General features: G+C 48.7%; 1 protein-coding gene across 1 annotated transcript; it reads right to left on the bottom strand.

Moving 5' to 3' along the window:
* Nucleotides 1-622: 622 nt before the first annotated feature.
* MED10 (mediator complex subunit 10) lies at nucleotides 623-11,442 on the bottom strand. Its single transcript, XM_035101554.3, has 4 exons — nucleotides 11,202-11,442; nucleotides 9,175-9,258; nucleotides 8,553-8,655; nucleotides 623-1,242 (listed from the first exon to the last, which is right to left on the bottom strand). The coding sequence occupies exons 1-4, from the start codon at nucleotides 11,321-11,323 to the stop codon at nucleotides 1,147-1,149; spliced, it is 405 nt and encodes a 134-aa protein (XP_034957445.1). The 5' UTR covers nucleotides 11,324-11,442; the 3' UTR covers nucleotides 623-1,146.
* Between the last annotated feature and the right edge of the window lie 2,980 nt (nucleotides 11,443-14,422).

Raw genomic sequence — 14,422 nt, 5'->3', positions numbered from 1 at the left:
CATATACATTTGATAGCTATGTAAATCAGCACTGACTGCTACAGTTGCAGAGTAAAGAACATGCAAGTACAGCGGTACCTCGGTTTAAGTACAAAATTGGTTCTGGAAGTCTGTACTTAACCTGAAGCGTACGTCACCTGAAGCGAACTTTCCCATTGAAAGTAACGGAAAGTGGATTAATCCGTTCCAGACAGGTCCGCGGAGTACTTAAACTGAAAGTGCTCAAACCTAAGCGTACTTAAACCGAGATATGACTGTATGAGCTAGTTTATAGCTGCCCTATCTTAGTAAGAGTGTATCCCTCCACAAACCCCCGCAAACTACCTCCTCTATTACACTGACTGATGCCTTCCAGCAGCAGATGGATATGAATTAGATGCCGCCCACAAGGTATAGCGTGCAAATACCTTTGATGATTAAAATGTAGATTGACATTTCTCATCGACCGTGCAAAGAGCCCAAGAGACCGTATGGAAGTTTGGAGGTGGGGGACAATAAATGACTTTACTATACAAATTTAACCCAGCAAGGCTGCAACCTAATTCAATATCAGAAGCTTGGTTTTTGCATTAACCATACAAAACGGAGCAGGTTATAAAGAATGTATCAATTGCACGTGCACAATATTGCAAATGTTCTTGTTTATTCTTTCATATAGCATCATAGGATCATTCTAATCTTCCTGCAGACCAAGGTATAATGAAAAAGTATGGACAAACCTATTAATTGCCCAGGAAGAGAGATTACCGCGACTATTCTGCTTCTCCATTTGGTAGGTGGCAGTGCTTCAATAGCAGACATATAGCTTGCCTGACCCCACTTTACTTTATATAAGAAAGATGTATGTTAAGTAATTCAAAATGGGATCTTACAAAAAGCAACGTTGATAGGCTTCAGTTCACATATGAGCCGGAAGTCCCCTTAAGGACTGTTTCACAGTTGTTGGCTTCTTATTGAAGTCCTTAGAACCTGAATGTCTTCAGATGTTGTACGGGAGAATCAGCTTGCATCTTTCCCAAGAAACAAAACATTTAATCAATGCTTCTGTGGATACAGCACTTTCATTCCTCTGGTTATATGTCAAATATTGCCACAATAACTTATCAGTGGTGTCTGGAGAAGAACGCAGTACAATACAGAATGTAATTAAGGAGATGAATCTTCACCCCGAATAGCTTTGTACTTGGCCATGTCCTCTGGGAAGACTTTAGTCAGCTCTTGAATCAATAGGCTTTTGAATTTCTAAAAAGGAAAAGGAAAACTGTAAAGCAGGGAAACTGGGCCTTTTATTAGCGCTGCGGGTGGGAGGGAGATAGTATTAGCAGCAGTACCTGTCCAACAACCAAGACCACCATGTACTAGTGGTTTTATTTGACAGAAAGTAAGTAAAGACTTGATCAAGCTCCTACTGACCTACTTTATAGTATCTCAGGCACAAATGCACTCTACACACCTGGTGAAGGTACATGAAGCCCCCACCCCACTCCGTACCCCCACAGTGGTGCTTATAGCATCTTGTAAACAGAAGGTTTCAGCTTGCACCCAAGGAGATTAACAAAGTCCTTTGAGAACTCCATTCAGTTTCCAAAGCAGTTTGCCACTGTAGCCCAGGGAGCGCCTTCTTGAAGGGAAATGTACAAAGATCCCAAAGGCAAATGGAAGGCTGGTGCCTAGATTATACACCTCTAGGAGCCGGGTGAAAATGTTCCTCTTCAACAAGCCATTTGGCTGATTAACATCTGATACCCTTTTAAACTTGTTTTGGGAGGAGGTGGAGAGGGGGACTAACGGTTGTTTTGTTCTTGTTTTTATTATTAATTTTGTGTTTTTATCTTGTATTTTTATATGTTGTGAACTGCCCTGAGATATACAAATGTAGGGCACTGTCACAGTGGCCGGAGTGGACTACTTCAGAGTAACGACGCTACGCAGCTCTGCATTTTATTCTTTTATTGGTGCTGCGTATTTACAGTGCTTAAGTCATTGCTATTTACACGGAGTGATGTGGTCAGTCGGTTTCAGAACCTCCTAATGGCTTTTGGCGCGTCTTTCTCCAACACAAAAGCTTTGGCAGACCCATCCTCTTTCCCCTCCTCTTTCTGCGTAATTCCGGAGTTGGGGGGATGGGTCTCCCGCCCTTATTCGCCCCTTCCTGTCCCACCTGGGACCCTGGCTCCTCTACCTTGCCTGAGCCTCGGACACGACTTCCTGCTTCCCCACTGGAATCGGAACTCTCTCTGCTTCCCCCTGTGCTCGGGGATTGGCTTGAACTCAGGAGGGGAGGGACTTCGCGATATCCCCTGTCCCTCACATCCACCCCCCTCCCAAGCTCTCCTTCACCCCTCCCCAGGTCCCCCCCAGGTGTCGGTGACGACTGGAAGCCTAAGAACTCAGTGCTTTCCGAGCCCGTTGGTGTGAACACCTCCCCCCAGTCCTGCAAGCCCCCCCCTTCCGCCTGGGAGGACGGGAATCCCAAAAAGTCTGTGGCGTCAGAGCTGGTGGGGGTAAAAATGTTCTGCCAATCTGCTCCTTCCTCTGACTGGGTGGATCTCGGTGACACCCATACCTCATCCTCTGGTTCCTCAAACTCCGCTTCCCAGCGCCATGGTGAACTGCTCTCCCGTGCTTCCTCCCCCTCCCCTTCCCTTTCCATGTGCCAGGGCTTGGGTCTATGGGGAAAGAGGGCGTGAAATTCTTCTACCAGGAATTCCTCCTGTATCTGAGTGGCTGGGACCCATTCATTCTGGGACGGTGGAGCATCCTCCCATGCCATGAGGTACTCCAGTCCCCCCACCCCCCCACCTTGAATCCAGGATGGCTGTGGCCTCATTGAGTTGCTCCCTGCCTTCCCTCTCCCCCCCTCCCTCAGGGGTTTGTTCGCTGTCTCGGAGCCTGCTGCTTTCCCTGTACGGCGACAGCAGCGATCTATGAAACACTGGGTGCACCCTCATGTCCTCTGGCAGTGCCAGCCTGTATGCCACCGGGTTGACCTGTTGCGTGACCGTGAAGGGGCCCAACCTTCTGGGCGCCAGCTTTTTGCATCGCCCTCTGATGGGAAGGCCCTCCGAGGACAACCAAACTTTGTCCCCCACCCTAATGACCTCCCCCGGTCGCCTGTGGCGATCTGCCCCCCTCTTGTACGCTTCCTTGGCTCTCTCCAAGTGTTCTCTGAGCTGCTGGTGCACCGTCTCCAGTTCCTCTGCCCAATCCTCAGCCTGTGGGCCCTCCTCCTCCTCCTCCCCCTCCCTCTCAGGGAAAGATCTGAGGTCACGCCCGTAATTGGCCTTAAAGGGCGACACCCCTGTGGAGACGTGCACCGCATTGTTGTAGGCAAATTCTGCCAGTGGCAGGCGATCCACCCAGTCCGTTTGCCTCTGGCTGACGTAACATCTCAGGTACTGCTGCAGAATGGCGTTGACCCTCTCCGCCTGTCCATTGGTCTGCGGGTGTCTAGCCGTCGACAAGCTGACCTCCACCTGCAGGAGGTTCATGAGCCGCCGCCAGAACCTGGAAACAAATTGGCGGCCACGATCCGAAATAACCCTTAAGGGTAATCCATGCAGTCTGAATACGTGATCCACAAACAGTTTGGCTGTCTTTCTGCAGAGACCGCCCTGGCACACGGTATAAAATGGCACATTTTGGACATGAGGTCCACCACCACCAACACTGCGGTCTTGCCCCTGGAAGAAGGCAGATCTGTGATGAAGTCCATGGACACCACTTCCCACGGCCTGTGTGGCGTGGCTAAGGGCTCCAGCAATCCCGGTGGCGCTGCTCTGACCACCTTTGCCCGCTGGCAGGTGTCACAGCCCCTTACATAGTCTCGAACATCTTCCCGCACCCCTGGCCACCAGAAGTGTCTCATGACTAGGTGAGTGGTTTTGTCCCTCCCAAAATGACCCGCCGTTGGGTTGTCGTGCATCTGCTTGAGGACCGTACGTCTAAGCTGGGTGGTGGGCAGGTACAGTGCACCCTTGTAGAAAAGCAGCCCCCTGCGTTCTGCAAAGTCTTTTGCCTGCTTCCCCCCCCCTCTCAGTTCTCTGAAGATGCGGTTGGCAAATTCATCCGCTGCCGTCAGTGCTGTGAGTTCTGCCTCGCTCACCACTGCTGCTCCGCAGGACCATGCTGACGGGGGGAAAATGTGCCTGGGTGCCGGTGGCGCCTCCTCCTCCATGTACTCTGGCTTGCGGGAGAGGGCATCCGCCCTGACATTCTGCTCTCCCAGGATGTAGTGTATGGAGAAGTTGAAGTTCGAGAAGAACTCTGCCCACCGTATCTGCCGCTGGTTGAGCACCCTGGCAGTTCTCCAGAACTCCAGGTTCTTGTGGTCTGTGCACACCTGGATGGGGTGCTTGGCGCCCACCAGGAAGTGTCTCCAGTGCTGGAACGCAGCGTGGATCGCAAGAAGTTCCCGATCAAACACTGTGTAGTTTCGCTCTGGCTGTGTCAGCTTCCTGGAGAAGAAGGCACAGGGTCTCCACTCTCTGTTGGCGTCCAGTTGCAACAAAATGGCGCCCACAGCTTTATCAGAAGCATCTGTCTCCACGCGTAGGGGCGCGTCCTGAACCACGTGGAACAGGTTCTGGTCTGAGGCGAACACCCTCTTGAGGCTTTCGAACGCTGCTTGCGCCTCTGGTGTCCACCTGAACTTCTGCTTGCCTCTCAGGCAGTCAGTGATGGGAGCCGTAACGCGAGAGAAGTTCTTGATGAATTTCCTGTAGAAGTTGGCGAAGCCTAGTAGGCGTTGGGCATCTTTGCGCGTCCTGGGGCTGTGCCAGTCCAGGATGGCCTGCACCTTGTCCTTGTCCATCGCCAGCCCCTTGTCTGACAGCTTGTAGCCCAGGAAGTCCACCTCCTTGGTGTGAAACTTGCACTTCTCCAGCTTCACATACAGGTGGTTCTCCTTCAGGCGCTGCAACACCTCCCTGACATCTTTCACATGCTGCACTGGGTCATTGGAGTAAATAAGGATGTCATCCAGGAAGACCAAGCATTTCCTGAAGAGGAGGGACCCCAGGACGTGGTGCATGAAGGCCTGGAAGCATGCTGAGCCCCCTTGCAACCCGAAGGGCATCACCAGATATTCAAAAGAGCCCAGAGGCGTGAACATCGTGGTTTTCCATTCATCGCCTTCCCGGATCCTGATCAAGTTGTACGCCCCCCTCAGGTCTAGCTTGGTGAAAATCTTGCCCCTGCGTGCCGCTGTCAGGAGATCATCCACTCTGGGCATGGGGAAAGCCACTGGCTCTGTCACTGAATTCAGCCGTCTAAAATCCACCACCAGACGGCGCTGTTGCGTGTCTTTCTTGTCCACCCAGAAGACCGGGCTGCCCCCTGCTGCCTTGCTTTCTCTGATGAACCCCCGCTTGAGGTTCTTGTCGATGAAAGCGCGCAGATCCTCCAGTTCCTGGTCTGACATGGCGTACAGCTTGGCTGGGGGTATAGTTGCCCCTGGCACCAGGTTGATCTGGCAGTCAAAAGGCCTGTGTGGGGGTAGGTGGTCGGACTCCGCTTCGCTGAAGACCTCCTGCAGGTCCCAGTACGGCTTGGGTATCGCCTCACCCCCTTTGACGTGCATGGTGGCCACCATGGCTATCGGAGGCCCCTCCCCTGGTTGGTGCTGCATGCAATTTTCCAGGCAAAAGTCCGATCCAAAAGTGATGCATCTCTGGTGCCAACTTATGGAGGGGTCATGGCGCGCCAGCCAGCTCATGCCCAAGACGATGGGGGGGTCTGAGATGGTTGTGACGTTGAATGCCAGTGTCTCTGAGTGCCTTCCCACCGTCATTCTCATGGGGGGGGTTTGATGAGTGATGGCCCCTCCCAGCAGCTCTCTGCCGTCAATGGTTGCCACGTGCAGGGGAAAATCCAGCTGCAGAAGCTGGATCTGGTGCTCTTCTGCAAAGTTTCTCGAGAAGAAGTTGGCTGAGGCACCACTGTCAATTAGGGAGAGGACCGTCAGGGGATAGCCATTTGGGAGCGTGAGCGTCACTTCTAGAACCACTCCTGCTCTGGGAGGGGTGGGCTGGCTCTGCTCCTCTCTGTGCGGGTGGGTGGGTTGGGGCTGTTGTCTGCTGACTGTGCCTGGCTGCTGCCCCTTGTCTCCTGCAGCCAGGCTTTCCCGTTTCCCTGCTGTGGTGCTGCGTCAGTGGGGGAGGGCACAACCGTTCCCGCCTTTCCTTGCCACTCCCTGCGATGTGGGCAGTCTCTGACGAGATGCTGGGGGGAGTTGCAGAGAAAGCAATTCCCACCCCTTCCCTCCTTGCGTCTTGGCGCCGCTGGGGTTTGAAAAGCCCGCGCGCGCGCGCTATCAATCTGCATGGGTTCCTGGTCCTGACTGGCCCCAGGCGTGGCTTGAAAGGGTTGTTGGGGGAGTGGCTTCTCCTGCGACCGTGGGAACCAAGCCCGCTTTGCGCGCGTTGCTTGCTTGTCGCTCCACCGGGATTCCTGTCTCACCCCCACCGCCAGAGCCGCTTTGCTCAGCTGATCCATATTACTGGGCTTTGGACCTCTCGAGAGCTCATCCTTCACCTCCTCATGCAACCCCAAGTAGAACGCCGCTTGCATTGGGGGTGACTCTAGTTCCCACCCCAATCTGTGCACCAACATGGTGAATTTCGCCCAATACGCGCGAACTGTCATATTTCCTTGGCGTAAATTATGAAGTTCCTCCTTAGTCTGGTCCATATGACTATCGGACGAGTACATCGTTTTCAAACCTTCTAGAAATAGTTTGACATTCTTCATGCAAGGATTCTTTGTTGCAATTAACGGTCTTAGCCACTCCCTGGCTGCCCCGGTAAGGTGCTCCACAATAAACGCTACCCTGTGCTCATCATCAGGGAACTCATCGTGGTGCAGCTCAAGAGCATACACAATCTCAGTCTCAAAGCCCTGATATTCCTTCGGGTCTCCATTGAACTTGCTTACTAGCGTCCCGGCTCTCCTTCCTGGCAGCACTTGGACTTGGGGTGCCCCTCCCGCCTTGTTTTTCTCTGCATCCAGCTTGTTTTGGAGGTCTACCGCCACCGCCCTTAATTCCTGCTCTCTTTCCTGTAGCGCTCTCACCTGTTCCGCAAGTTGTAGCCGGTCGTCCTGGACCTTCTTAGTCTCTTCTTTAGCTGCCTTCAATTCCCCCTGCGCCTGCAGCGACAGCTGCTGCAGTTCTTGCTGGGCTTGCTCCGCGATCTGCCGCCATCTCTCCGCCTCTGACACGCTCATCCCGGCAACTCCAAAGTAGCCCAAAAAGGATTAGGAGGTTGCTGTCACAGTGGCCGGAGTGGACTACTTCAGAGTAACGACGCTACGCAGCTCTGCATTTTATTCTTTTATTGGTGCTGCGTATTTACAGTGCTTAAGTCATTGCTATTTACACGGAGTGATGTGGTCAGTCGGTTTCAGAACCTCCTAATGGCTTTTGGTGCGTCTTTCTCCAACACAAAAGCTTTGGCAGACCCATCCTCTTTCCCCTCCTCTTTCTGCGTAATTCCGGAGTTGGGGGGATGGGTCTCCCGCCCTTATTCGCCCCTTCCTGTCCCACCTGGGACCCTGGCTCCTCTACCTTGCCTGAGCCTCGGACACGACTTCCTGCTTCCCCACTGGAATCGGAACTCTCTCTGCTTCCCCCTGTGCTCGGGGATTGGCTTGAACTCAGGAGGGGAGGGACTTCGCGATATCCCCTGTCCCTCACAGGCACCATACAAATTTAAGAAATAAATACAATAAAGACTAGTCACACGATTCATTTCATCTAGTGCCGAATTAATATTTTAACCTAAGTCTTTGGAAAGCTTATTCAGACTGATATACTACACTGCATTGTCACACACCCCACCAGACTGGCTTATAAAAAAAAAATCAAGTTAACAGCAAGATTAAAATAATGAACCAAAGATTAAAGACTTAGCATATTTTTAAAATTGCCTGGTAACAAAAAGACAAAGTAGGCCCAAGGGAGCCTCCCTAGCAGCACATAACTGCACTTCATAAGCAACATGCCACAGCAAAGGTGATCCTATTTCTAGTTATCACTTGCCCTCCTTCAGATGTCAGGGCTACCTGGGGGAGCACAAACTGCCCAACTGACTGGCCCCAGTTATTGGCTGGGAGCTATACTCTGAACTGCAGCTCTGAATCATTTTCAAAAGGGAACCTTGCATTATATCAATGCAATCCAGGAGATTACCGGAGTATAGGTAGGAGTGGCAGAGAGGATCCTTGTCCAGCAAAGGTCACAGCTGCTGCAGTTACTTCAGATTGTCCAAGCCAAGAGCAGTTAACCTCAAATGACAAAACTGGATCTAGAAACACTCTCAGATTGTGAAAACTCTAGGTACTATCAATCAGTTGCAATTTGCAGACCATTATTAATTTCTAAATACACTTTGAATTCTTGTTAGAGAATTTGATCCTTCAGATATAATCAGTGAAGACTGCCAGTATATAGGCAAAGCCTATCAAGTCCTTTGCTATATATTTTGTGTTTCCTCTTAATGAGGCTATTTATCTATTAGTGAATACATGTTATTTGAGAAACACCTTTATCTTACCTTCATGGTGTCAATTTTGCCCTTCACCTGTTCATTTTTAGCAAGAGCCCTTTCCAAACACTCTTTAGTATAAAGTTGGGGATTACGGCCTTGATCTATATATCTGAGGAAATAAATAATATGTCAGGTTTGATAGATAAGTTTCCATGCAGTGTAAAACAGACATATAGAGCATCTATTCTCAACACTGACACACTGGATTATGTATATGCAACTAAGAATATGTTGCTGACATTTTTACATCAATACTGAACATCTAGCTGTATACAGACTACTTTAAGAAGCACTATGACAAGTTCACCTAGCTCAGTTAGCATCACATACAAGAACTGCCTTTTTAAACAGATGCTGAGAGCCAAACTATTCCCAGAAATATACCTGAGGGGAGAAAAACTGAGAAAAGGTGTGAAATAATATTCTGCAAGATGTTAATTAAAGACCAGAAGATAATTTAGTACCATTTAGTACTAATTCTATGCTCTATAGAGTACAGAGTTTTGCTTTCTAGCCCTGCTCATCAAAATCATTAAGATGAAGAAGACCAAGATGCTTTTCCCAGGAAGAGTACCAATAGGCTTTGGAGAGAAGTATTGCCTGTAACCATGTGAAGTTAAACACTTACTCAAAGACTTCCAAAGGCACACTAATATCATGAAGCTGCTGCCGGCACTTGTCAACATCTTGCAAGCCTGTAACCATAAAATTCCTAGGAGAAGGAAACATAAGCTTATTCATTCCCAGAACTACTAAGACAATAGAAACAACAATTTGCACTAGTCTGTATTCCTATAAGTAATTTTTAAAAGACACAAAAAGAGCATTCTCAAAAATAAAAAGAACCACTAGAACAGGCATCCCCAAACTTCGGCCCTCCAGATGTTTTGGACTATAATTCCCATCATCCCTGACCACTGGTCCTGCTAGCTAGGGATCATGGGAGTTGTAGGCCAAAACATCTGGAGGGCCGCAGTTTGGGGATGACTGCACTAGAAAACCAAATATTAGCAGATCTCAATCCCTTCCTCCTCTAAATCCATAGAGGAGGTGGCTTTTCAAAAGAATATGCATATGGACCTTTCATCTATTAGCAATGACCAGCAATGGAACCTCCATGTTTATAGACTTCTGACTACCAGCTGTCTAATTAAAGACAATTTCAGGAGTAAGAATGCAAGAACAGGACAATAGCCTATGTAGTCCAGCATCCTACTCTCATAATGGCCAACCAGATACCTATTGGAAGCTAACTAGCAGAATGTGTGTGTAATTTCACATTTTTAGCTCCCAAGAACTGGTATTCAGGGGCATACAGTCTCCAACAGTGGAAAATGAACATTTCTTTCTCCTACACGATTCTGTCTAATCCTCTTTTGAAACCATGCCATATCCAAGATAGTGGTCATTACTACTTCTTGTAGGAGCAAAATCCAGGAATATATACCCATGCATACTCTCTCCAAACTGATGTCAAAAAGATTCCACACAAACAAAAAGACCTTGCATTATCTTGCCCAAGGCCACCCAAAGTGACTTACAAACAAACAAAACCCAATAGATACATTAAGACCAATGGAGTGGGGGAATACATTGAAAAACATTCCACCCACTTCTAAAAGGGCACAGTGGCAGTGTGATGTAGTCGTCTGAGTGTTAAACTAGGACTTGAGAGACTAGGGTTCAAATCCCCACTTGACCATGAAGCTTGTTGGGCCAGTCGCAGTCTCTCAGCCTAACCTACTTCACAGGGTTGTTGTGAGAATAAATGGGGAGGGAGGCGAACTGTGCAGGACACCCTGAGCTCCTTTACTTGGGAGGAAAAGTGGGATATAAACGTAATAATAAAAATAGAATCATAGAATCATAGAGTTGGAAGAGACCACAAGGGCCATCCAGCCCAACCCCCCACCAAGCAGGAAACACCATCAAAGCATTCTTGACATATGTCTGTCAAGCCTCTGCTTAAAGACCTCCAAAGAAGGAGACTCCACCACACTTCTTGGCAGCAAATTCCACTGCCGAACAGCTCTTACTGTCAGGAAGTTCTTCCTAATGTTTAGGTGGAATCTTCTTTCTTGTAGTTTGAATCCATTGCTCCGTGTCCGCTTCTCTGCAGCAGCAGAAAACAACCTTTCACCCTCCTCTATATGACATCCTTTTATATATTTTATATACAATATAGCATCTAGATCAAGGGAAGTAATAGTACCACTGTATTCTGCTCTTAATACATAGATTAAGAAGCCAAAGGCTTGGGTTAAGAGGTAAGTTTTCACCTGGGACCCGAGGATACGCAACAATGGCGTCTGGCGAGCCTCTCTGGGGAAAGAGCACCCCACAAACAGGGAATCTTAACCATATTACGTTTTTCACTTTTCTATATGACTGCATGCAGGGCAAAGTGTAGAGGGGGGGATATATACAAGATCACACATCTTTTGGCAATCTGACACGAGCAAACCACAATCGATACATGAAAATGACTTAAAATCGACAACTTGACATCAAATAAAGTGACAGTCGATTAACCCACGGGTATTATGGCGCCTAAGGAAACAGCGCCTCCCCACAATACTGGTCTTGCCAGCTCCAAGGGGGCGCACAGAGAGGAGGGGGCTGAGAAGGGGGGGCCTGCGTAGGAGGGTCACTCACAGCTTCTGGTTGAGGCCCGCCTGGCTGCTGGGCTGGAAGTCGCTGACGATGATGCCCAGCTGCCGGATGTTCTCCACGAACTTCTCCAGGTGCTCCTCCAGGGAGTCGAACTTCTCCGCCATCCCTTCGGGCCTGGCCGTCTGCGCTCCGGCGATTGACAACCCCCTCTTCTTCTTCTTCCTCCTCCTCCTCTTCCTCAAAGCTTCCTCAAAGCTTCCTCGCGGCGCCCGTTGCTAAGGGAGCCACCATCGACGGCCACTTCCGCTTCCGGGTCGAGCCGCACTCCTCCTCTCCTTTCCCCTCCTCCCAGCGAGACAGAACGCTCCGAGAGGATTCAGCGGCCTCTCCGGCTTAGGCTCCGCCCCCACAAGTGGGAGAGGGGGGGCGCATGCGCAAGCAGATATCCCCATTCCACTGCCTCAGGCTTTTCATAGTGAGGGGCGAGTTAATAATATATTGCCCCGCCTCTTGCTGGACACCGCGTCCGCCGCCATTGGCTAGACGAGATGCTAATCTGATTTTTCCCTTGTTGTGAGCCGGAGAAGCCATTTTTGTGTGCTCCTCGGGTTCTTATTCCCCCCTCCACGCAAAAAAACACGCTTCATTTTTTAATTACCGCTTTGAGGTTGTTGTCCGCACCCCCCCGGCAATCAAGCGGTTTCTAAAAGTCATTAATAAAAATATATACGTATATGCGTCCATCATAAATTAAGTGTCCAATTGATTCTCGGGATTATATATTTATAATCGATATGTATTACATGTATATATTTATTTATACACTGCCTTTTTCCTTGAAAGGCACCCAAGGCGGCTTACAGATGAAAAATATTCTTAATAGGGCTGCACATGGGGTGGCGGGTCACACATTTTATAATAAAAGAAGGGGGTGATTTGCTCCAGCGGAGTAGCTCTCCCCATTTTTCTCTCTCCACTTCAGCAAAGTATCTGAAGAAGTGTGCATACACACAAAAACTCATACCGAGAACAAACTTGGTTGGTCTCTTAAGGTGCTACTGGAAAGATTTTTTATTATTATTTCACTTTCAGCAAAGGATGACAAATGTTTCAATAGATCCACTTTAGTTTCAAGGTTACTAGGAATTATAGCTGTGATGGGTAAGCTCCAGTGCTCAGAGGTCTTTGAGGGAAATAATGTGTTTCAAATGTGTTAATAATAATAATAATAATCAGCAGCAGCAGCAGCAGCATCTGGCCTGGATAGCTCAGTTGGTTAGAGCATGGTGCTGTGCTGATAATGCCAAGGTTGCAAATTCAACCCCCTTCCCATGGCAGTTACATATTCCTGCATTGCAAGGGCTTGGACTAGATATGGGGTTGTCTGTCAGCCTGGTCCCTACAGCCCACTAGTGGACATCTCAGGATTCTAGGTGGGCGGTAGGGGGTTCTACGGCACAAGCTGAATCCCCCTTCCATCAAGCACTGGTGGGCCGTAAGGACATTTTACCATCAAGAAAGATGCATTTGTGGGCGGTAGATATAAAAAGGTTGACTACCCCTGGACTCTGGTTTGCCAGAAGCGGCTCAGTCATCCTGGCCACATGACCTGGAAGCTGTCTGCGGACAAACGCCAGCTCCCTCGGCCTATTGAGCGAGATGAGCGCCGCAACCCCAGAGTCATCCGCGACTGGTCTTAACGGTCAGGGGTAGCTTTACCTGAACTAGATGATCCACAGGATTCCTTCCAACTCTATCACAGGGTAGTGGTAGTGGTGCCACAGGGTTCTGTCTTGGGCCCAGTCATATTCAACATCTTTATCAATGACTTGGATGATGGACTTGAGGGCATCTGAGCAAGTTTGCAGATGACACCAAATTGGGAGGCGTGGCTAATACCCCAGAGGACAGAATCACACTTCAGAATGACCTTAACAGATTAGACAACTGGGCCAAAGCAAACAAGATGAATTTTAACAGGGAGAAATGTAAATTACTACACTTGGGCAAAATAAATGAAAGGCACAAATACAGGATGGGAGACACCTGGCTTGAGAGCAGTACATGTGAAAAGGATCTAGGAGTCTTGACATGAGTCAGCAGTGTGATGCAGCAGCTAAAAAAGCCAATGCAATTCTGGGCTGCATCAATAGCAGTATAGCATCTAGATCAAGGGAAGTAATAGTACCACTGTATTCCGCTCTGGCCAGACCTCACCTGGAATATTGTGTCCAGTTCTGGGCACCACAGTTCAAGAAGGATACTGACCAGCTGGAACGTGTCCAGAGGAGGGCAACCAAAATGGTCAAAGGCCTGGAAACGATGCCTTATGAGGAACGGCTTAGGGAGCTGGGTATGTTTAGCCTGGAGAAGAGAAGGTTAAGGGGTGATATGATAGCCATGTTCAAATATATAAAAGGATGTCATATAGAGGAGGGAGAAAGGTTGTTTTCTGCTGCTCCAGAGAAGCGAACACGGACCAATGGATTCAAGCTACAAGAAAGAAGATTCCACCTAAACATTAGGAAGAACTTCCTGACAGTAAGAGCTGTTCGGCAGTGGAATTTGCTACCAAGGAGTGTGGTGGAGTCTCCTTCTTTGGAGGTCTTTAAGCAGAGGCTTGACAGCCACCTGTCAGGAATGCTTTGATGGTGTTTCCTGCTTGGCAGGGGGTTGGACTGGATGGCCCTTGTGGTATCTTCCAACTCTATGATTCTATGATTCTACAATTCTTTGATTCTGTGACTGGGTTGCCCCGGGCAATCTGGGCAGCTTTCAGCAAAATATAAAAACACAATAAAATCTCAAACATTTGCTGTTGGCTAATGGACCCCAACACATTAAAAACTTCCCTGCTCACAGCTCTGAGTATGACCCTACAATGCATGCATTTACAACCACCTCTTTTTCCCATTTGCACTTTATATTTTTTTAGGGCTACGCTTAAAAATATTAGGTGTACATCTAGAATGCATAATGCATGAAAACGACCTCAGTTGTTCAGTAAAGCTGCAACTTCGCAGCTGCCCAGAGTTGTTTTAATCATGATGATCTAATGGCAACATAATTCTTCTTTCTTTCTTTTATCGCAGCATGCGTAGCGCTTAGTCTTGTTTTTCTTATACAATGTAAAAGAACAAACCAGCATTTGTGATTAATTATCAGCCCTCTACCTTCTGAAACCTAAGAAGCGCTGAGCTTGCAATAACCAATGCTAAAGCAGCTCTGGCCAATGGCACAAGATATAAATCTTAAATTTTACC

Source organism: Zootoca vivipara, chromosome 8 (assembly GCF_965207765.1).
Source record: "Zootoca vivipara chromosome 8, rZooViv2.hap1.1, whole genome shotgun sequence".
Classification (NCBI taxonomy): Eukaryota; Metazoa; Chordata; class Lepidosauria; order Squamata; family Lacertidae; genus Zootoca; species Zootoca vivipara.
This window is presented reverse-complemented; position numbering and strand designations above follow the sequence as displayed.

Excerpts from the sequence above, each read along its gene's own strand:
- MED10 (XM_035101554.3), bottom strand. The coding sequence starts at position 11,323 with ATGGCGGAGAAGTTCGACTCCCTGGAGGAGCACCTGGAGAAGTTCGTG. Across the intron at positions 9,259-11,201 it reads GCGGGCCTCAACCAGAAGCT|GAATTTTATGGTTACAGGCT; the intron begins GTGAGTGACCCT and ends TCCTTCTCCTAG. Across the intron at positions 8,656-9,174 it reads GTGCCTTTGGAAGTCTTTGA|ATATATAGATCAAGGCCGTA; the intron begins GTAAGTGTTTAA and ends TTATTTCCTCAG.